Genomic DNA, 24,844 nt, shown 5'->3' with positions numbered 1-24,844 from the left:
TTTGCAACACCAAGCATAGTTTTGTGAAAGACCTCCACATATAGAGAAATCATTTGGGTTCAACTTTCTTTATCTATACAATTAATACTTATGTAAAGTATATATTCATATAGCATCATCTTCGTGACAAGTTGTATTTTGGAATGTGTATATAACCTGCGAAAGAATTTACCAAGTATACTTTTATGTCAAATATAGCCACCATCCATCCAAATTTGAAACTTTAGCAAAACTAAATATCATGTACATACCGATTATGGTATGTCACCTTTGAACCAAGTTTGAATGAATTTGGTTATTCATGTCAGCAATACAGATGGAAATGGAAGTATGAATGGACGTATGGAACCCAATGTGGTATTACTTCCCCATGAGCTTCATTCATTAATTGGAAGATAATAAAACATGATATTATGTTTAAACAAAGTCATCTTCCAAGTTCAAAATAAGGAAACATCTTCTGATAGTTGTTCAATATAGTGCTTTCCATCTTCTCCTAAATGTTTCAAAACTTCAATAACTGCACGTCTGTGAAACAATCAGATAATAGAATCACTTATATTGTTTATAATTTCAACCATAGACCCTCGTTAGTGGAGGGTCTATGCATCTACCGAATATATAAAACATAGAATAATTAATACATTACAAATATATCTATTGATTTTATTTCACTAGTCTTGTACTTCCACAAAATGATGGTTGGATTAATTTATTGAGTAAATGGAGAGATAGGAATGAGATAAATCAATGTTAATAGTATAGTGCCTCATCATTATTCTCAAAAAAAATGACTTAAGTTTTTATGGGGTTTTTCTATCCACATGAAGACTGAAATGCATTCAACAGTTTGATATCCTAGCTGAGACGCAATGAAAGTGACATTTCTTAAATACCTTAACAAATGGAGAAATGATCAATGTCCAGGGATTATAATATATTGTCTGGTTACTTTTACGACTCTGGTAATTGAGCCTTTTAGAAAACTTAGAAATCTAAGAAAACCAAAGGCTCAATTACCAGTGAAATAATTGTGCCAGCCAAAAAAGGAGTTTTCTGTGCGTATGTTGACGTTTTATGCCAAAAGCACATCACCTATGTACAATTGGGAACACAAGACTAACTACATGTATAATATACAAGTAGACTTCCTTTATCAGTGTAAAATTGCTAATCAATGCTGACATATACCAATCATATATCTGGCTGATATTTTTTTTACCTTAGCTGCTGAAGTATAATTTTTCTATCTATAACTCAAGAAGACAAGCTTGGATAAAAAAAATGGAAAAAGTATTTAGGACAGAGCAAAAAAAAAGCTGAAATTTCATCTGATGAGGCACTATAATAACTAAAAGAATTAGGTATTATTTCAGTTGAAGTATCCAATTTCATGACATTTCTAATGCATTTTGTGATTTGATTAGTCACATGGCATTACCTTAGATTTCTATCCCAGCCGACTCCACGTTTCATTTCCATCTGGTTAACTTCTTCAAGGAGTTTGGGTATACTAGACACAATGATATCTTTGTGCATAACAGCCATTGCTTCTAGGACATGTAGAGCTGACACATAACCAGACCTGAAGTGCTTTATGATGAAGACTCGCACAGCTGTTTCTACTTTCTCCCTGCATCGAATACAACCAGTATAAAGAAATCACATGAAGTTCTTTTGTCATCAACTATGGTTGTCCAATACAATGATGTCATCAACTACTGTTGTCTCATACAGTGATGTCATCAACTACTGTTGTCTCATACAATGATGTCATCAACTATTGTTGTCTCTCATACAATGATGTCATCAACTACTGTTGTCTCATACAATGATGTCATCACTACTGTTATCTCATACAATGTCATCATCTGGTGTTGTCCAATACAATAATATCATCACCTACTGTTGTCCATGATAATTATGTCATCCACTTTTAATTCAAGTTTGGGCCTACACTACATGTACAATCATGTATAAAGTGCATAACCAATCACAACAGATGTATCATTAGACTACATGTATAAGTGTCCAATCACAACAAATGTATTATACTCTTTTCTTACTTTGGTATGGCATTGGGTACAAGTCGATATGCTTCTAACATACTCTTAAGTACAGTAACAGCCAGTTTCTTGACATTGATAACGGATGTTGTCTCAGCTACTAGAAGGATATCCAACATAGTACCCAGCATCAATGGAATAGTGCTAAATATGAATGGAGATAAATATACCAGTCAGTTACATCTCTTGTAATTCACTACCAGTCAGTTCATAGATACACTAGACAGAATAGCTCTGATATGAATTATAGGTAAATAGTAAGTACACAAGTACATGGGTAACACTGAAGTAAAGCACTTTCTCTATGTGCTATATGCTATAGTATTCATATCAAATGTAAAAGTATACTTATCTGTGTCAATTGGTTTACATACAAGCCTAGCATGTGGCCTTTACAGACCTATCAATTCAATAACAATGTAAATTGACAGGGCTGTAACTGAGTATATATAGACCTTTATCATTTGAAAAACAATGTAAATTGACAGGGCTGTAACTGAGTATATACAGACCACATTAATTCAATAACAATGGAAATACACAGGGCAGTAACTAGAAATTCAAAGAGTTATATACTTGGTTGAGTACTGACCTTACAGTTTCTTGCACAGTCATCCTTTGGAAGAGTTCTTTCAGAAAGAGTAAAGCATTGCTCATATTCTGTGGTAACTTGTTTGTTTTCAATATAAGGTGACTGGTACAGATTAGTTCTAAAATAAACAGGCGAAAATTCCTAATAAAAGAATAAAAGGAGATCATTAAATTCAGGCAATCATTGATACAACCCTTAAAATTAAAGAAAGCGTTCTCACTGTGGGCTACAATTGTTTATAAAATTCATACAAGTGGAAACAGGCAGTTTAAATTGTTTTATTGTAAGCCTGGTATTTGGCCTTTCTAACATGATAGTCAATTTGTAAACAGAGTTTTCAGCCAATCGGTGATTAGTAAACATCATTTCTAGCCAATCACCAATTAGTAAATATGATGTCTACATCTTGTATACTAACAACTGATTGGCTAGGCATGATGATTACAAACTACTGATTGGCTAGACATGATTGGCTAGGCATGTTTACTAATCACTGATTGGCTTGATATGTTTATTTAATCACTGGTTAAAGGAAAGTTTGCCATGGAGGCTGGTTTATATAAATTACTAATTTCTCTACAACTTACAAACTTTTGACTTATTTCAAAGTTTACCTTGATAAGTCACCTGTACTTTTAGCACCAATGCTTTGTAATGCTGCCTGAAAGTTAAAACAAAGAACTTAGATATAGCAATGAAATACACGATGGTATCACAATTTTACATTTTATCAAAGTATTAACTTCAAAACTATTTACAAAGCTTGTATTCTCTTTGCAACATTTTTATACAAGTAATGTTCTAATGATGTAAGACAAAATGTAAAACATCCTACAGAAAAGTATGAAATGGGTCAATTCACAAAAACATTGAATAGTGTCATCTAGTGGCAACTGAACACCTGCTTCTAGAAGAGGATAATAACAACAATACTAAAGTGTATTTTATGATGTGCCTGCCCTCCGGAGAGTTCCAGTCACTAAAATATATTACCCCTGGATCTACAGTGGCATATACTTCCTCAACTCCCTTGGGAGTATACAATCCAACATAACCTCTATCCTACCAGGTCCCTAAGTATCCAGCTGGGTTGATTGAGGCACAATCATGATTCAAATCTTGCCTAAAGACTTATCAATTCAGAAATGAATGGAAGCAATGAATCTCAATTCTGCAAACTGCTGAGTCCAAGCCAAGGTACATGTGTATAATTACAAATCAGATATTGACATATAGTAATTTGTGCTACTTATTTTGAAAGTTAATGAGTTTTAATAGAACTGTTCATTACTTGTGTCAACTTACCAGAAAGGGGTGTTTTTTACCACATGCAGCATTTGTACTGATAGTGGCACTGCTTGATAATCTCTGAAAGTATAGAGACACATCATGATAATTAAGGTTAAATTAAAATTCTCTCAGTGAATACTTGGACACAGTGAATAATTTATAGTATTAAACAGCATTGTCTAATGCATGATACACACGGCATAGTATCCTCTGGTAACAATGACTTCATGATAGTCTACTACCTTCCTTTACTGTGTTTTACAAAACTCCCAATCTATGAAAGTAGTGCATCACAACTCACCATAGGGAATCTATGAAAGTACTGCATCACAACTCACCATAGGGAATCTATGAAAGTACTGCATCACAACTCACTATAGAGAATCTATGAAAGTACTGTATCACAACTCACCATAGGGAATCTATGAAAGTACTGCATCACTACTCACAATAGGGAATCTATGAAAGTACTGCATCACAACTCACAACAGAGAATCTATGAAAGTACTGCATCACAACTCACAACAGAGAATCTATGAAAGTACTGCATCACAACTCACCATAGGGAATCTATGAAAGTACTGCATCACAACTCACTATAGGGAATCTATGAAAGTACTGCATCACAACTCACCATAGGGAATCTATGAAAGTACTGCATCACAACTCACCATAGGGAATCTATGAAAGTAGTGCATCACAACTCACCATAGGGAATCTACGAAAGTACTGCATCACAACTCACCATAGGGAATCTATGAAAGTACTGCATCACGATATCCTTTAGCCTGCGTTGTAGGTAAGGATCCCTCTTATAATCTAACTTTGAAAGGCCTTCTAGAAACTACCAAAGAAAAAGATGAAACAAACATACCAATTCAATTCAATTCAATAAGAACACTTACCACAGACAAATGCCAAATATGTTGTTACATTAGTAAATCATCAAAAGAAGGGAATGGGCAAACAAGAACTTCATAGTTTTTTGTTAATATTGCTACTTGATTAAGCAATTTTACACATTTCAGAATCGTTAAAACGATGCTATTACCCATGCACAAACATAACATAACAAAACGGTTTAGATGCATGTGTAGGTACATCATCGATGGGGTGATTCCTGAGGTCAAATTTGTATATTTTCAAATTGTTGCATTTTCATTGTGTTTTGTTGCCTTTGTGTAACTGTTACATGCAAACAAAAAATAGTTGCATTTTCATTTGAAAATGGCATTGTGCAAACAGGGCCCCTATTAGGTAAGAATTTTAGACATTAATCTCATAATCTCCCATACAATACTTACCAAGTGCAGAGTTTCTCTGATTGCACAGAGTTGACTATCTGGCATTGTTTTGTTAGGATTGAACAACACATGTGGTACAACCATACAGTCTAATATGGCAGGTAACAGACACTGTGGTTTTCCCTGTAAGAAAGTATATTATTACTTATGTGGTACAGCCATACAGTCTAATATGGTAGGTAACAGACACTGATTTTCCCTGTAAGAAAGTACATTATTAAATAACTAAGTCATGTGGTACAACCATACAGTCTAGTATGGTAGGTAACAGACACTGGTTTTCCCTGTAAGAAAGTACATTATTAAATTACTAAGTTATGTGGTACAACCATACAGTCTAGTATGGCAGGTAACAGACACTGTGGTTTTCCCATGAGTTACCACATTCAAAGTACTCGTAACAGCACATATTGAAATGTTTATCTGTATACAGACCATCTTCATTAAGCACTTATCTGATAGACACGCACTAAAATTGTTGTTATTCAATATGGTAGAAAACACAAGTGGGGGATAGCAGTGTCTCTGTCATGTGAATCTAATCACCCTGTGATCAAGATAGTGTAAACATTGGACATCCCCAAAAATGTACACTGCAAGATCATGATAGTCATCAAAAATATCTCCCTACTGTATATACAATTAAACCAACCTCCATTCAATAGCTTATATCAACATGTCATAACAATAGTTTTAGTTTGTGTCTATCTTAGAAAAACTGAGACCTTGATTGCCAGAGTAGTAACACATTATTACTACAAACAAAGTAACAACACATAATGAAAGGTTTACCTGTACATAAATCATTTTGCTTAGGTACTTAACAATGTTACCACAAACAAAGTACATCCAGTTCAAAGCATCAGAAGTACCAGTGGATTTCAAGGTTGGACTAACATATTTTATCACGTCACCAAGATATTGATGAACGATACCACGAAAACGAAATTTCTCTTGAATTATCTGAAATCAAAAGGGGAAAAAACCTAGATTTTATTGAAGAAACAAAGTCAAACTATACTTTCTGTGTAATGTTAATGGACGAGATTATGATACTAGATCTTTAGCATATTCGTGTTTATATTGGTGGACAGAGAAATAGATGGACAAATGGAAGAACCTAGTAGTTCCAAAATAAAACTTTGTCAAAATATTTTTTCAACCTTATATTTTGTGCACTGACTTACTTTTTTTCAAACTGACTAATCTCATCAGATTGATAATCATGTCTGAAATATCTAAATAAATGGCACAAACCAAGTTTATAAGTTATTGTACTTGACTCAGGCTGGTTTACAAGAACACATAAACAAGCATACACTATTCAAGTTTAATATTAAAATTACTGCACGTCTCTGATCTGGCATTGTTAGTACTGTTGATGGCTTAATACGTGTGTTTGTTTGGCATTTTAATATACATTCCCATAGTAAACTTCCCATATTTGTTTGATAGCATCTTAATGGCTATACTTTCTGGACATGGTATGGTACAATAAATCCTACCAATTGATTTTTGGGTCCGCACCCTAAAATCAGCATCCCAACACAACCATGACGTCAACCTATTCTTGTGTTTGCTTAGTTTTTGTGTGTACAAACAAATACCTCCTTCGTAGAAAGAGAATTTAATCTACACATGTAGTGTCTAATTATTGGTATTTTTATTAACAATTTTCAGAATATATACTGTATATTGAAAAATTTATGCTCCAGTTTCAGCTAGTGTAGTTTTCAACATCAGACCAGTAGATTATACGTACCTGAACATTGTGAAACTGTTCTTCAAGTGACGTCAAAAACTGAAGGAGCACTACTTTAGTGCTGGAATCATCATCAAATGAATCAACCTGTATACAAAAACAGAATTATCATAATAAGACAATACAATGTGGAAAGGAATTGTCAAAATATCAAATATTGCAAAATAAAAAAAAAGAAGTAAATATGGAACACAGAAATGGGTGAAAATTTTTTTTCAATATAAGGCTGAATTCAACATCAGTAGTATGCAAATGAAGACTGATATAAGTAAATCTCTGGTATGTATGTATGGCTTGATTTGAGCCAATGTACAACTGTAGAGTAATTCAAACTTCATAGATTCACCGATTTACAAGACTAATAAATTCACTGTGCTCACCTACATTCACAATATTTTATCTGGCCCCAACTAGAAAAGCAGGAGTTTGCAAATCGCTGGCATGATCATATGAGAAGGCTTTAAGAATTGTACAGGTCAATTACTAAAGAAGAACACATGTCAAAGACAATAATTAACAAGAGTTGGACAAGGACATGTCAAAAACAAGTTTACAGTCAAGAAATATCGTGGTGCAGTACACAAAAGCACTCACATTTTGATGTACAACTTCAGCAAATTCTGGCATTTTGAGCAGCATTCTGTGAATACAACCAGAATACCTTTAAGGGTTATTTATGCTAATTTACTTGTATTTATTTACAAAGTAACAATACTAACATTTTACTTGACATGACATTAACATAAATGTAAGTTATGCATAAATGAACCTACAACTATTGCAGTTACTTCCTTCACCTTTCATAACCAGTACATTTAATTGATACATTAGTTTTTATGTTAATTGTCAAAGAAGCATCTGGCTAAACTTACTTGAATATGCAAATTCCAAAAAAATGGACCAATCACATTACTAGTTAATTCTTGCATTTGTTCAGTAGATTTGTAGGTTAATAATACACATCTAAATCACACACAACTTCCTTTCATTTACTTCCTCAATTTTGTTCTTTTATTGAACAGTATGCATAAAAAAAACACCTGGGCTAAAATTACTTAATATGCAAATTCCATAAAATGGACCAATCACTTACCTTGTCAACTCTTGCATTTGTTCAGTAGGTGTGTAGGTTAATAATACACATCTAAACCAAGCATGAATGATATGTTTGGGGAAGTCAGCACCGAGTTCCTTTCTTAGTTTCTCCACTATTGTTTGGTTTGGTAAAATATTATATAAATACTGGCAACAAATACTGCACGATAATAAAATTGTAAAATAAATTATCTCCAAAACTGTTCTTAAAAGTTCTTAAATCCTAAACACAAAAGCAATTCTATTTAACTTAAACAGGAATGTTTCTGAAATTTGCAAAGAATTGTTGAAGAATTATTTTGAAAGATGCTATGAGGCTGGCTCACACTGCAGTCCAGACAAACAATGCCCCCTAGTGGTCACAGAATACCTCATCTTTTGTTTTTCTGACTATCAAGCTGTATTTAGCACAAGTACTGTTTTGGTGTCATATCGAATAAATATATGGATAAATCTGAGATAATCTGTTACTAAATTTTTAAGAACAAGGTATGGTAATCCTGGATTTCCCTGTTTATTTGGTTTTATTTATTTTTTATTTTTTGAATCTTAAAACAGTTTTCTGAATATTTGTTTGTGGCATAAAACTGGATATTCTTTAAATGAGGTGTTGAAATGCGTTGTATCAACATCTTGTACAAAGGACAGCAGACTTCTAAAACAACGTACCTTGAGTGAACTTGATTGTCTTGCAAACCAAAATACTGAACTAGTGTAATAAATGATGGTGCTGATGGTATACTATCTCTCACACCACTCCTGGAGAAGAAAATACAAATAAAACATACAATAATGCATGACTTCATTTACTACTGGGTTTATTACAAACTATGACGGGTTGTCAATTTTGTAACCTTCATACCAACCTTTGGCTGTGTTTCATCTATGTAGCAAGCCTACACATAGCTTATGTGAGATATGACAATTGAAAATTTATTGCCCAATGGGTGTAGGTGTTGCCCAATGTGGCGTCATGGTGGTTGAATGGTTAGAGTGGTTGTCTTGGAATCTGCAGCTGGCAGGTTTGAGCCACATTGCTGCCAGTTGTTTCTGAATAGCTAAAGTCCTTGGGCAAGATTTGAACCATGATTGTGCCCCAGTCAACCCAGCTGTATAATTGGGGACCTGGTAGGATAAAGGTCACAAGCTGAATACTTTAATCCTGCTTACAGAGGCTGCAATAAATATTGCATGCTCCTCAGGTAGTTGAAGTATAAAGGGCTGTTGTGCTACTATAGATCCATGCCAAGGGTAACAATTGTAAGCATCTGGAGCTGTTCAGAGAACAGGTATATTATACATACACTTAATGAAGAATAAGAAATACCTTTGATAAGTCAAGATGAACTTTACTGTGGTGTTCAAAAGTTGGAATATATAGACCCGTCATAGTTCCCTTTATGATAGTGAGAACCAAATGACTCATTTTTATGACTTTTCACGGACATTAGTTACTATAGATTAAGGTGTTATAAACAAATTGGCACCTTCAAAGCCATTTTTTAATTATCCACCACTGGTAAAATGATGTTCTGATAACAGGGAGAGACCTCTGAAAAGGGTTACATTAAGACCAATACTTACATGGTGATAGCAAGTAATGTAAAATGGAATGCTATATCAGCTAGTTGTATAGGTGGTGTCATCGTGGTACAGTGAGACTTGATAAATGGGTATGTATTCTTCCACAGGGCTGCTGCAATGGCTGGTAAGAAAGATGTAGAATATACAAGAATTTAAAACTGGCATGTTTACAGCATTTACATGTACTATTAGGTGTAAAAAAAATGTGTGGTTCCGATTACATTCAATTTTAGAATAGGTGGGGTAGGTAGATTTTTTATTTTTTATTTTTTTATTTTTCTTTTATATGTGAGTGTCTATGTTCAGGTAGTTATGTTTTGCATTGTTTCATATGTTCTCCGTATTATGGTTTCTTTTCATCAGATGTACAGCCATTACAGATTGGAAGAACTGTCTTTTTCAGTTGATGTCAGTTTCCGCATCCACTATGTCTTGAGAGACTTCACAATTTCCGTGTTTTTCTTCTTCTTTTTCTCAAATAGTAAAAAATAAAATTTAGGGTCAGCGTGAAAACTAGGTGGGGTCGGGAATTCGGAACCAAACAACTTTTTTTATTTGGCCTTACACACTTATTGCCTGGCTATGTGGGCACTAATAGATGTCTATTACCCTGAGGGCTGTAAAGCAACTATTTTCCTAAAGGCTGAAATTCAAGGGAAATAGTTGCTACATAGCAGCACGAGGGATAAGTACCCCATTCTATAGTATCACCTTGATACTCATGTGAAGGGTAATTGAAATTCGCAGGTGATTGTCCTCTTCTCTTGTTGAGAAAAGGTCAAAACAGGAAGTCAGTGTCTAGGATTATTTACATAATTATGCTAATTGATTGTAACCATAGATACATGCATCAGATATCACGTATATGTCATGTATTCCTTAGATTTGGCCAACAGTGCATATACTTTATTTTGTTCTTCAGATTTCTTCAATTATTTGAACCAGTGATTTATAGATATATCAGTATTACATTGCTGTACATAAAGACGACAAATGAATTGCCCCCACAATTAAAATATAATGGTTGAAACAAACAATTTCTGAACAAATTCCTGAATTAGTAGCTGGCAAGAAATTGCACAGTGGGTGATCATTTTTTTGGCGGCTACCGACCCTTACCTACATTTCTGAAGCACTCAAATCACATCTTCTATGGACGACTAATAAAATACATTTAAACAATTTTAGAGTGATGGAACGTCTCATTTTGTGCATACCTTTATGTTGTATATGTAATACTGCTGCGTTTGGTGCACCATCAATGGCGGCAACTCTCTTGATTATGGACCTATAGCAATCAAACACATTTAGATATTTAAAGATTGACTGGGTAAACATGTCACTTTTTTTGCATTTGATCTCATGTCATACTACCACTAAATTTGAAACTGTCAGGCAATGTTAGATTGCTAAGATCTATTCCCTGTGATCGTGTCATTTTGATCATAAACAGCGCCCTCTGTCATGGAGTGATCATGACTGACAGTTTGCAGTTGAAAGCTCTGTTTATTCATTTATGTTGTGTCTATTAGTTAAAATTGTAGTACCGATGATAAGATTTACCTGTGTCTAACAAGAACTGTTTGTATACAGGTTAATGCAGCTTGTAACTCATACACTTTACATACTGGTAAAAGATGTAGAAATCCATCACCTGTAACGACAACAAATATTAATGAGTAACAGCTGTTACATAACATGGTAGTCTGTAAGGTACGCTGTGATGAGGAGTCTAACTACTGAGGGGTGAGTGACATGGTGTATTTTACAGTATAATAACACAGCAGCAAAGTAGAAGTTATCATTCCAGTGCAGAACTGTATAATTTTAGTAAGAGATCAGTAAACTGGCTGCCATTGTGTCTGTAAAAGATTCTGACGGAGTAAAGATAATAATCCTAGTAGCAGACACAGGAGAAATGAAGATACCTTGGTGTTTCACTCGTGAGACACAATGTGTTTTACACACACAAAGACAACATCAAATGCAAAAGAAACAATTATAGAGGTTCCACACACAGGATCCTGTTGTGTGTTGTGTCTCTGTTATTGTTAGTCTAGAATTGAATTGTGTCTATCTCTGTGTTAAAGACATCATCCAGTGAGAGGATTACCAAGGCAACTTCATTTCTCCTGTAAGGGTTTGCAGAATTACTGTGTTGTTGGATAAGCCTCACTATTGTTTAATCACAAGTTACACCACTATGGTAATGGATGTTGTAGCATAGATTTCATGCAGACATATAACACAGCAAATGATGTGTTATACTACATAGTTTCTAGGCAACCAGAAAACAAAACAAATGATGTGTTATGTTACGAAACATGTGTTTGGTCTTTAATTCAGGCACCATCATCTGGCAGTTTCTCTTGGGCCACTCTGTCCCCACATCACAAACTGTTTTGGTGTAACACACATTCCCCTTGTGGATACAGATGTTGTGACTCTGTCAACATGTATATAGTTGTCATAGATACCTATGAGCTGGTCTTCTGATAGATTCAAGTATGTACTTCTCTCATAAACTTCTTGAACTCCTTCAAGATATGTATTCAGTAACTCCCAGTACTGGTGACGTTGATTGGAATCTTCACCTCTCTGAATGAACTCCCTACAAACAAAGCAATAGTTACCGAATATGTCAAAAAAAAAGAGTAGCGCCAATGGCGCTGTAGCACAACTGGTACAATATAGGTAATCACAGATTCAACTTTTCAGAGAGTTTGATTGATGTAGGATGTCATACTGTCTTGGTAAGTTCAATAATATCCATCACTGTTGTTATTTTGCCCCAAACACTGTTGCTTGGTTACTGCTATCGGTGTGTCCATGGTTGCTCAGTTCAGTTGTGCTGATAAAACCTTCTTCACAATGTTTTCCTTACTGGAGTATCTAAATCACGAACGTCGTGAGTGCAAGCACAAGTACAAATACCACAAGTACCCAAACTGGCAATTATGCCTCATGAGAGCTCTGTTATTATTTGTGTATTTGAACCTTACCTGCATATCGTATTGAACTGGGAAGCTAGTTTGTGAGTTTGAACTTTGACATCAAGGCCTTTATCTTCATAGATAAGTATCAATGCAAAGATTCCTGGTAGAAAAAAATAAATAGTACTATTCTTCACTGATATAAACATATTGAACATAATATCTTATCAAAGCAGTGGTTGGAAAATAACAGAATTGGACTTCTAAGGGTAATAGTTGTAGTTAAGTGTTGTTATTTGAGAGAAGTCTAGTGTTGTCCCTGTATCCTACCATGATAGTACATGTAGTGTATACAGTAATGGGTCATTCTAGGGTTTAATAGTATCAAACATTCACCGACAACAAAAAACACACTAATGTCTTGATAAGGAATGTAATTGTATCAGTTACCGTTCCAAATTACCATTCTTCTTCTTGGACTTAATTTGTTGCTGGGCACCATATCAAGTATGTCACACATCTTGCCTCCCTACACATAAGGACAATTTGATATCATATTTAATGAGATATGGATTGTATGTGGGCCACATTGCATCATGGGAGTCTGCAGAAATCTTTATGAAAATGGTTGAACAATGAATATTCATGACGCTTTCACTGAAGGTAATAGGCTCTAGGTGATCATGAATATTCATTGTTCAATCATTGCATAAACATCTCTGTCGACTGCCATGAGGCAATGTGACCCACAGCAAAGATCCCCAAATGGGGGCAATTTCAAATTGATGTTTCTCTGAAATCACAAACTATGAATATGTAAAACCATGGCATGACTCTCCAGAACCCAAAGTTCATTAAAATGCCTTTATTTCCTGGAGTGGAATTTTCCATTAACACATTTTACTCACCACATCTTCAATATCAGCCACCATTGACAAAGTCAGAAATAAATTAATGAAATGGTCCAGGCCAGTTTCTGTTAGTTCTTGCATTCCTCGGTGATGGAATTTGGAGTAAAACCTATTACAATGTACAGAGAATAATTGGAGTGTATTGTTACCGTATTGTGTATATGCAACCTGACAAACTATGAGAATTTTGCATACAGAGTAGTGTTGATACAATATATAAAGGAAGGTAAGTAAATGTAAAATCTAAACTACTAAGCCTCAGACTTTATGGAGGTTTCTTTAAATTTATGACTGAACTCAACATATATACAACATTGTAAAAAGTAAATGTTACCATAATTTCTCTTATCTGTTCCAAGTGTTCTGCAACACTTAACACTATCTAACAAATAAAACATTTACATATGTCAAGACTTTCCCAGTCAGTCTACAGGCTAGCCCAGAGTCACCAAGCCTGCAGCATACCATCTATGGGCTTTGTGTAAATAATTGTTCCTGGCTTTTTGAGTCATTAGTCCAGAAGTCCTCCCAAATTTGTAATCATATTGTGAGTGAGACACAGTGAATGGATAGCCACACCAGACATTATTTAGTTGGATTTTCTACCTCTTCTAAACCACACATGAACAATTTAAGACTTTCCTTGAGTAGAAGGGAATAGGAATAATTTTAATCAGACCAATTGAATGCAGTGCTTGTTGACATACATGATAAGTACATACATAACTGCCAACATCAGATCATGGAAGAACAGAAACTCTTACAAACAGGGAAAGTAAACAACTGAATTGGATTAATAATTGTATTACAAACCATGGTTTGACAAGAACAATTGTATGGCCTCTTTATGTGTGCATGAAATGATAGGGGAATGGGAAATTTGGCCATACAACAGCAATTCTGTAGACCACTCTTCCTGGGTTTGGGTTTGTCACAGAAAAAATACCCCATCCCAAGTGAGATTCACACCTCAGACGCCTGACTGCTAATCCTGAGTTCTAACATCTATGCCATAGGGAATCAGTAGTACTTACATTAATTCTTACAAAAATGAATTTGACACAAAGTTCTTACCTTCCTTTAATTTTTCTCCATCCTTGACCTCCACTTGTCTTCTTAGTTTTACAGAGTTGAACAGCCAAAAGTCTCAAGTAAAGACTAAAACTATTACCTTTCTCATTAAAGATACTGAAAAAGTAAGAAGATGTTGCTAAGGACACTGCAGGACATTGATGTAAAATTTGAAAAGCAATGATTGAGTTTTGGTGGTTGCCATGGTTACTGGATATTTTACAGTGCTGGATGACCAAATGAGCAAAATATTCCCAAGGTATGGTTAACATGTTCAGACTTATGATCAGTGGCGTTGTTATCATAAAAGTACTAACTTTTTGGTATTTAAAGCCCTAGCAAAAATACTTCCACAATATGCAAATTGATTTTGAATATTCATGAGTAGTATGAAAAGCCAGTGATAGACAAAAGATGCAGTTTCTTCCCTTGGCCACTAACCAAGAAGTAAAGGAGTGGTGAGAGCGGTGAGAAGTGCAAACCTGGAGGGAAATATCACTGAATGCTAACAATATGCTTGCAATTCCCACCCACCCACCCTCACTCTTGTATCAGGTTTTGTGATATTAACTGTATCACAAGGTAGGCAAAAATTCTAGTTATTGAATTTTGATTTTTTTTTCAGAAAACATTTTAGACTGTACAGAAAATTACCTGAAATAAGGTGGATTGTTGTCTTCACATCTATGAAAGCATTCCTCAAACCATGTTGCTCCAGATTTCCTACAAGGAATGTTACAAACACATTAAAAAATTGTGCATTTCATTGTTGTGTAAACATTTTACAAATAAACTCCCTATGGTTTGTTGCATCTCTAGTTACAATAGGCCTGAACATTTTGCAATTTTACACTCTTCAACTATTTCTCAAAGACTAATATATATGAATCACTAAGCATGGTGCACTGTTTATGTACACAAGAGACATTTTAGTTACTACTTATTTTCATGAGTTTGTTTTCCAGTAGAATTATTTAATGTTTCCATTCCACTATATACATGATAGGGTATATGATAAAACGTTTACGGCCTAGATATGGGTTTGTGGAGCTTGGTAGTATGGCTTTCGGATCCTCCGAAAGTCAGGCCCTTCTTCCCCTGTATAACCTCAGTCCACAAAACTCAAATCCAGGCTGTAAAGATTAGTATTGTACATGTATATACCTGTCACAATACACCTTATGAAATTTTGACTTACTTTGTCGATGTGAATTCTTGTAACCCTTGACCTGGGATATGAAATGAGTCATTCTGCAAATAAAAAAAGAAAGCATTTAAAATCATGAACTGAGAAAAAATTAGATGAAATATATAATGAATGTTCATGGACTCTGAGATCATAATTACTAATGACCATTTCTACTTACAGAATCAAAATATTTCTTGGAAGTGAATTCCAAATCTTTGCCGACATCTCAGCATTGTCTGGGGTGTACTACATAATTATAATTCACTTTAGACAGGATAAATAAAATATTAGATAATAGACGTTCTCGATAGGCTTTGTAATACTTCCTGTGATATTTAAGAAGTGCAAAAAAATTATTCACTTAATGACTTACACAGGTTATAACGCACAACAGTTCAAAGGTTTTTTTTAAGCATTGACCTGTTGATCTGTATTAGTCGACAATCCTCATCAGAATGACAAAATGCCATGGTCACAGCTGACCACTAGGTGGCAGTATGATCAGCCCATTGTAGATATATAAATTAGGATGTTCGATGCTCCATCTCTGTTGATCTTTGGATTGCAGCGTCTGATGTTGATGGCCTCCATGATCTTTCGCTGGAAATCATGTGGGGTGTATCAATAATAGACTAGTGGTCAGCTGTAGCTATGGACTTGTCATTCTGATGAGGATTGTCACCAAGACAGATCATACTGCCACCTAGTGGTCAGCTGTAACTATGGAATTTGTCATTCTGATGAGGATCATAGACCAAGACAGATCAAAAGCTCAATGCTAAAAAAACTGCTTTTGCTTTTAATATAACCTGTATAAGTCATTTGATCTACCAAGCTGATGAACAGTTTTGGTCACTATTCACCTAGTCTATATGTAGTGTGAATATTGCTGCCACAACAAGCATTGATACCTGTCATGAAAACCTCCACTGTCTATGTGAAAACAAATAAATGTGACAAGAACTAGCCATTCCTTTTCATGCTAAATAGTCATAAGGGTGTTCAAACATGTTAACAATAGCAATTTGGAAATATAGCTGGTTTGACTATCAGATATATATCACCAACTGCCTTACCAAACGTCGATAAAATTTTTCCCATACAGCAACTATGATCTTTGTGTTGGCTTCCCAAATACTGGTAAGTGCAATGCAACATTTCAGATAACATCGGAATCTGCCTTCATCTGTTCTGTCAATCTAGAGTGAAAGATACGAATGTCTTTAACAATGTGCAGTGTATTAGAGGGGGTGAGGGTGGGAAGGGGAGGGGGATTATATTTCCTCTTTTACAAGGTATCTAAACTGATATTCTTAGACAGTTATCATGACTTTTATTTAGAATTACATATTGTGGTTGAGTATGCATGAAGAAACATTACATTTTAAATTTTTATAATGGACAAATAAGGAAAACAATGCAGTGTCCGATCTTATAGTATTACAATGAAGTCTAACAAAATCAATTTAACAGCATAATAAAATTAAGCTTTCCAGTGGCAAAGTTCATGGTACATTGTTATATGTCATATAGACATACCTAAAAACACATTAAAAAGTAATCAATTTCGAAAGTATGACTATTTCAACATCTGTTTTTCTTCAATTACGGAAAAAAAAAATGTTCATATTTGTGCATGTGTCAATATGTTTATAAAGCTTTGTTACAATTTTTTGACATTTGGATATGGTAAATAGGTAAATTTACACCTTAAATTGTTCCAATCATTATGGCAACTATCACAGTATAGTATGTTGTTTGGTGTTAGCTGAATACATGCAAAATATTTTTCTGCAGAAATAAGTCCTGCTCACATACTGTAACCCTGAAAAATTTTCAGGGAAGACTTATTTTCACTTAATTCACCGAGAAAATTTAAAAGATTATGCAAAAATAAGTAGTGACTAAACTGCCTTCTTGTACATGAACACAATGTACCAGTCTGGTAATTAGTAAAAATAAGTAGTGACTAAACTGCCTTCTTGTACATGAACACAACGTACCAGACTGGTAATTAGTAAAAATAAGTAGTGACTAAAATACCTTCTTGAACATGAACACAATGTACCAGTCTGGTAATTAGTAAAAATTAGTCTTTGAGAACTAGCTGAAGACTGTAAAAAATCACAAAATTTTCTGTTTACAGTACTTTTATACTGCCAAATTAAAGTGTACCATTAATTGTTATTCCACCAAATTTTTCATGCACTAAAATAAATACATTTATTTATACACAAGTTGAGTGGAGTTACATGCTGACTGACCTGCTGAGTGAAAGATGAATTCAGTAGGTCTTGAATTAGTAACCAGTTACTTCTCATTGATGCCTGCAAAAAAAAAAAAAAATGTTGCATCAAAAACAAGTCATCATATACAACTAAAATATGAATCTCAATTTGCAGATAAAGGACTTACATTGTAATCCTCTCCCTACTGATGGGGTATTTGTTTTCACACAATAAAGCTACAAGTTGAGCACAACAGGATTAAACTCACAATCTTGGATTACTCCTTTCTTATTAGTTGAGCCATAACTTCTCTGAAAAAAACAAACCACTTTGTAAAATGTCTTCATAATTTCAGATAATGGCCCTTTTTGCTGTCAAGTAACATGATTTGAAACTGTGCTCTTTGACTGCTAGCTTTAAACGTACCTCATTGGTTTGAAGCTGTCCATAAATGTCATATTGGTATAACGGTGCCAGATGTAAAACCATCCACCAGCACAATCCTTGTACATCTATAATCTGTAAACAGTCTACAAATAAGAAGGTAAAATTATCTAAAATCAGTTAATGTGTGCGAAAATGGGGAACAATGATGATTATAAACATTTTGATTCATAACACTGCAGAAATAGTGAAAAAGATATAAGTTGTTGTGACATAAAATGACTAGAAAATAAATCTTATATTATCTGTTTGAATCTGTACAACATGGTTTACATGTGATTTACAGAAAGGAAATGAAGGGGCATTTTCATTAATTTTGGGTTCTGAAGAATCATTTCAGAAACTGATGAAATGTATATGCTATATATATGAGTATTCATGAATCATGACTCCTAAGTGCTTATTACCTTCAATGAAAATGTCAGAAATATTCATTGTTCATCTACTGCATATGCATTTCAACTGACTCCCATGAGGCAATGTGGCCCACAGCAAAAATCCTCAAATGAGACACAAGATCAAATTGGTGTTTTTTCTGAAATTGCACATAATGCAGGTGATGTGAAACTATGAAATGACTCTCCAGGATGCAAAGTTTATGAAGATGTCTTTATTTCCTGGAGTGGCATTCCCAATTAATGGCAACTGTTAATGATACTGTAAACTTGATTGTACCATTTTGTGTCTACGTCTGTACAAACACGTTTACCCACAGGTGATTCAATACTGTTCAGGGTGTACGATATCATGAGTATGTCATTATATCTAACAAATCAGTTTCAAAAAATGTTCCAGTTGTAGCTAATACAGTTTTAAGAATAGTATTTGACAGAATGATTAATATGAGTGTATATTTAAAACTGTATTTACCTTTTGGCACATCCAGACTGATAAGTTCATCAGGAATCCTCTGTTCTAGTACAATGCATAGTACACTATAAACTTGACACCAAAATGACTGGGGAAGAAGACAGATTGATCCATGTTGTTTTCATACTGTAACGGCCTACTGTGATTGGCTTAGATCATGTCATGTGGTATGTAGTCACAAATGCAACCAACCATGAACAGTCCCAACACAAAACAAGTCTTCATTGAAGACATAACCCCAACATTTCAACTACCTAATTCATATTCTGATTTTTTATGACAATATAGTTGTCATTTAGTCAGATCAATGAAAGTCATGAAATAAAGTGACTGTGTAACTGGACTACAGTATGATTCATGCATGTCAGATGTATACATGAACATTTTTAAAGAATTGCTTTCCATTGGTCAAAACTTTGAGTACTACATTACTCCATAATGAGCAACTCTGAATTTACTATTTTGTAGTATTCAACATAAAAACGACTACAATCTTTGATTGTTTAGCACCATAAACAGCCTCTTCAAAGAAGTTTGCAATTCAGAATTTAGTATCATTAATGTACTACATGTACATTTACCTCAGTATTAATTTGTTGGTGTCTATGGTCCAATAGATGTATTAACTGTATCCAGAACTCTTTGTAACAACTACAGGGAAAGATTGTTGACTGATGATACTGCTGTATGCTGACCTATATAACAAATTCAAGAATGAGAATAAATGGTCTCTGGGTTCATAGTTACTAAAGAATATTTCTACTCATAGAGTCAGAGCTTTTCTTGGTAGTAAATCTCAAATTTTTACTGATGTCTAATCAGCATCGTCAGGGGCATATTACAATGGACCATTGTCATGTGTCGCTATTGTAAATACATGCACACTCCTGACAATGATGACAAGACATTGGTGAAATTTGGGATTCGCTTACATGAAATTGTTGGACCTTGTGTGAGTAGACATTTTCTTTAGTATTAAGTATGTTTTATAATACAGAACTACAATACTATAAATGCAAGTAATTCTAAAATCATCAAAACATATGAGAATCATTCAAACTAAACGTGTTTCAACATTCGAATGTCTTGATTTCAAATATCCATTCCTTGTACATCTACACTTAAGAACTGTTACATACAGCAACAAATGATATGTCATTTGTGTGTTTGATACAATAACTTTGTTTCACAGCTACAAAGTTTGGTTTATTTGCTAAAGTTATTTAGTTTGCAAGCAGTTTTGCCACAAGACTGCATTTTTGTGTCATTCATCACTCACTTTCAGTACCTGACCCCATTTTACATGTACACGCACAAGTAAACACACATATACAAAGGCCCAATAGAACACACACATACAGATGCATGTACGCACATATATTACCACATCCCACCCCTGTAGTGACACACACACACACAAAAGTCAAAGTATACATATACATCAGTTACAATTCTATCTAGTGCTATCTTTGAACATTTAAAATTAAGACACACACTTGACTTACATTTTTGTGCATAGAACCAGCTATTAATATCAAATCCCAAAGTAGATCTTTAGTATGAGAACTCAGTAACTGACAAATAGCAGGTTGTACAGCACAATCTAGAAGAGGAAAAAATCATTATTCTCTATCAAAAGTTTAGACATAATAGTATCAATATCGTCGTCTGCTGTCGTCACTGCCACAGCAGCTGACATCATCACCTCCATCTTCATTGTCGTTGTAATCGTCATTGTCATTGTCGTAATAATCATCATCATCATCATCATCATTATCATCATCATCATTGTTGCTATCAGGTTTCATTTGGCATGGGCTTAAAACCAGGTCAATATTACAGGAAAATCATGGAAATCTAGAAAGGTAAAAACTCACCTGTGACTTTGACACTTAACAAGTGTAAAAATTCCAGAATAGACCAATGAACATCAAGATGTAAATGAAAAAGTTCTTTGCTCATGGAATTCTATTAAAATGAAGAAGAGATTATAAATGACTGTAAATATCTCTGCCAGCAAGGTTAGATGGAAGTTATGTTTACACCCCTGTTTAATTGTTTGTTTGTTAGCAGGAAAATTTAAGAAATTGTATGTGGATTCTTATGAAATTTGATCTGTGGTTTAAAACTTACATTTATCATTTAAATAAACCATCTAATATCACTATTATCAGTTATGCTCCTGTTCAATGTCTGTAGCAAAAGAATACGAAAATACTTGGAATGTAAGACAACTTACCTGAGCTAAGACAGCTTACCCTATGTATGGCAACTTACCCTATGTAAGACAACTTACCCTATGTAAGACAGACAGACTTCCGAGGTGAGTAATCAAACCTTGTATATGATACAAAAGTGATGACGGTAATTGTGTCAACTTTTTAACAAACAAACACTCGCTGTTCTCTATGTCTTTCAACTCAGCTGGTTTATAGTGCCTAGAATGAAAAAAAAAATATTTGTTGACTCAAGTCACAAACCTGTGGTGTGATCATTTTCATTTTAATTATTCCATCTACACACCCCAAGTACAGTAATGTCTTCATCAAATACCAAGGCAATCGGTCTGGCAGTTGTTGACTTAATGTCAGACAGAGACACTTGCAATGTACATCTGCACATGCACACAGACAGACAAACAGACATTTCATCATACCTATAGCACTACTGAACCTCAGCAATCTAGTTGTGCTATTAAAATGTTATCTGTTGTCATGGTTTACTGTTACTATCGGAGTTGTGATGCAATATCGATGTGTTATGAATACATCCTATACAGTATAAACAATAACACCACCTAATCCCCCCACCCCCACCCCAACCCTAAAAACAAACAACCAAAAATATCAAAAAACTATGTAGTATTTGGAGACATAAAAGGATAAATATAACCTTTAAGAAACTTACCTATAAATAAAAACTTTGATATACTGTAGAAACTGACAACATTGTCTGTGTATGTTTTCTATCAAATCATTACCATGGCCTAATAAATAAAAACGATCGTGTCAAAATGAAAATTCGTAACAAAAAAAATGTTAAGGCAGTAAGTATGTCTATGGTATAACTTTACATTTCCCAGCTGTACTATGCCACTGCAAATATTGATGAGTATGCATTTATAGCCAAGAGTTGCCTGAAGTGTCAATTTGTGCCGACAGGAGAGGGTCTCTGTATGCTGGTATAATATAAAGACAAGTAGTGTCACTGTGTGTGTGTGTGTGTGTGTGTGTGTGTGTGTGTGTGTGTGTGTGTGTGTGTGTGTGTGTGTGCCCTTAAAGCCATATTGACATGCCATTGACACACAGCAATTTCTTGTGATCCACCAGTTTGTGTTCCCTCTATCTCTTACTGTGAGGTGACTCACAAGGAAAACTTAGGCTAGTTTTTTAGAGTATCACATGTCTTCTGTAAGCTTAGCTTGTTAGCTTTTCACTCAGAGTCACGATTTCTTTACTCAGTTGTTGTCCAACACTTCTAATTTGTTGCATCAGTTCACTTTTTACGGCTTGTATAGTTTTGATTATGTCGGATTCAGGTGATGGTCTGGGGTTCAGTTTGATGTTGCCTGATAACAACAACATTTTGATTCACAAAAGAAAATGATAATAGGACACATTATTCAGTTTTCCTAACTGAAATAAGAAATATCCTAACTGCTACTTTGTTTTTTTTAATTTTGGTGGAAAAATTTCAAAAAATCAAAATGCCAGTTAGAATATCTGAAATAGTATCAGGTACTAAAGGTAGGTTAATCTATGTACTGTAGGATGATTTTATGCATATTATTCTCTTACCTCTTTGGAGAAAAGGTGTATTTTCAACCAGTCGTTCAAGTTGAGATATTTTTTGTCTGTTAAAACAAAAGATAATGTACAAGTCAACATATGTAATACTGGATAGGTACTAGGTAGAATAAGAAAATAACATTTATGCATAGCCATACTGATGAAAAATTCAATGGCATAGCTACATGCTACATTATCAAGCATTCATGTCTGTTTTTAGTCTAAAGGCTATACGTGGCTTTGAATCCTCCACGTCTAGAGGAATCAGACGTCATGAATTAAAAGCTGTTCATACAAATGAGTACACCCCCTGACTGTTAGAAAGACATAAACAGTGTAAAATAGTGTCCTGATGTGACAAATGTACCATATTTTGACATAATGTAACTGTCCACAATAAACGCCAACTTGTCATTTGGTGGAATTCTGTGATTAACAGAAGCATGGTGTTAGAGACTGTGGGTGGCTTAGTTTGAATTTGAAATCTTAGCTCCTCATTGAGCTAGACATGAGACATGAGCCATGGATAGCCTCTAGACTTATGCAAACAATATGTGGCATAGAAATTTTAAAAATTTACCTCGTAAGATAAAATAAATGTTGTGTATGATCAATCAAAGCAGTGGCAGTGACAAAGTTACACCCGTATAACTCTATGACAGTGTCTTGGAAACTGCTTGGACAGGAATCACAGTCTTGAAGTGTATCATGTAGAGAGCCAGTTGCTAAGTAACCAGTATTTGAAGGTTGCCATGGTACACCTTGTCCATTCTTGCAGTGAAAACAGACTGGATCTTGAAGCCAATTAATGGCTTTGATAAAGAGGAAGAAGGTGAGTAAAATAAGACAAAAACACCATACAATGTACAAACAATTCTTTCCTTTTAACCTTGAATTCAATGTAATACAATATAGAGGGATGGCTCAGGTAAAACTGAAAGCCTATTTTTAGTATTTTTATATTTATCTAAAGGTCTATGTTTCAATCCCGGGTTATTGCATTAGTGTTAGCTTCTCAGCGGAGTACAAAACTATTGCAGGTACCAAGAATCAAATGATATACAATGTATTCTTACATAAAACCTTACCTGTCACATCATCAAAATTAACTAATTTTTGTCTTTTGCTAGCTGGACTGTCGACATTGTCTGCCAAAATTCTTGGTGAGAGTGGCGGTGTGATGGATCCACTTAGATTGGAATAGGACTGCACATCATCGAGTTCATACATTGCATGTATGGCTCAACACACTGAAAACAAATACACACATACTGGTAATCACACTTATATCTATGATTTATATAACTTTTTTAATTTAACCCCCCCCCCCCCACACACACACACACATAAAATGATGCCTGTTATTCGAAGGCATCTTATAGATCAATGATACAATCTTTGGTATAACACTAAAGGTTTACTAAGCCTTAGGTTTACTGTGAGGGCGTCATCCATAGCCATACAATGATACATGTAAAAATGTCAGAGCTAAGAATCAGAGCTTACATATTCATATTCGTAACAAACTTCGTTCAGGTTTTCTTACTCCCTGGTGAAATGTGCACTAAATAGTGTAGTCAAGATCACAAATGTGTGTGTAGCCATATACTATTACTAGAAATCTAGACACTAGTATAAAACTATAATGCACTTATAAAAGTATGCAGCCGGGCAAGATATTAGCTAATAGTCCTATTACTTAGCAAAACCATGGATG

The 24,844-nt window shown here is 34.5% G+C and overlaps 1 protein-coding gene across 1 annotated transcript; it reads right to left on the bottom strand.

Moving 5' to 3' along the window:
* Nucleotides 1-440: 440 nt before the first annotated feature.
* Nucleotides 441-24,357, bottom strand: LOC144433249 (protein MMS22-like). Its single transcript, XM_078121558.1, has 36 exons — nucleotides 24,216-24,357; nucleotides 23,708-23,939; nucleotides 23,137-23,192; nucleotides 22,797-22,907; nucleotides 22,247-22,325; nucleotides 21,636-21,777; nucleotides 21,217-21,307; nucleotides 20,845-20,942; nucleotides 19,921-20,034; nucleotides 19,340-19,427; nucleotides 18,452-18,555; nucleotides 18,062-18,124; nucleotides 16,874-16,996; nucleotides 15,807-15,859; nucleotides 15,263-15,331; nucleotides 14,612-14,725; nucleotides 13,535-13,646; nucleotides 13,077-13,155; nucleotides 12,696-12,789; nucleotides 12,171-12,304; nucleotides 11,257-11,347; nucleotides 10,911-10,981; nucleotides 9,694-9,814; nucleotides 8,779-8,868; nucleotides 8,108-8,269; nucleotides 7,609-7,654; nucleotides 7,015-7,101; nucleotides 6,045-6,215; nucleotides 5,253-5,375; nucleotides 4,694-4,792; nucleotides 3,964-4,026; nucleotides 3,273-3,319; nucleotides 2,659-2,799; nucleotides 2,067-2,210; nucleotides 1,442-1,633; nucleotides 441-528 (listed from the first exon to the last, which is right to left on the bottom strand). The coding sequence occupies exons 1-36, from the start codon at nucleotides 24,355-24,357 to the stop codon at nucleotides 441-443; spliced, it is 3,834 nt and encodes a 1,277-aa protein (XP_077977684.1).
* Nucleotides 24,358-24,844: the final 487 nt, after the last annotated feature.

The sequence above is a fragment of the Glandiceps talaboti genome, chromosome 3, assembly GCF_964340395.1.
Source record: "Glandiceps talaboti chromosome 3, keGlaTala1.1, whole genome shotgun sequence".
Classification (NCBI taxonomy): Eukaryota; Metazoa; Hemichordata; class Enteropneusta; family Spengelidae; genus Glandiceps; species Glandiceps talaboti.
Note: the sequence above shows the minus strand (reverse complement) of the source record. Positions and strands in the feature narration are given on the sequence as shown.

What these genes read in the sequence shown, in the direction of transcription:
- LOC144433249 (XM_078121558.1), bottom strand. Translation starts at nt 24,357, where the DNA reads ATGTATGAACTCGATGATGTGCAGTCCTATTCCAATCTAAGTGGATCC. An exon ending in ACAGTTCTTGTTAGACACAG is followed by an intron (nt 10,982 to 11,256) that starts GTAAATCTTATC and finishes TGATTGCTATAG; the next exon opens with GTCCATAATCAAGAGAGTTG. An exon ending in TCAGAGAAACTCTGCACTTG is followed by an intron (nt 4,793 to 5,252) that starts GTAAGTATTGTA and finishes TTTCTTTGGTAG; the next exon opens with TTTCTAGAAGGCCTTTCAAA.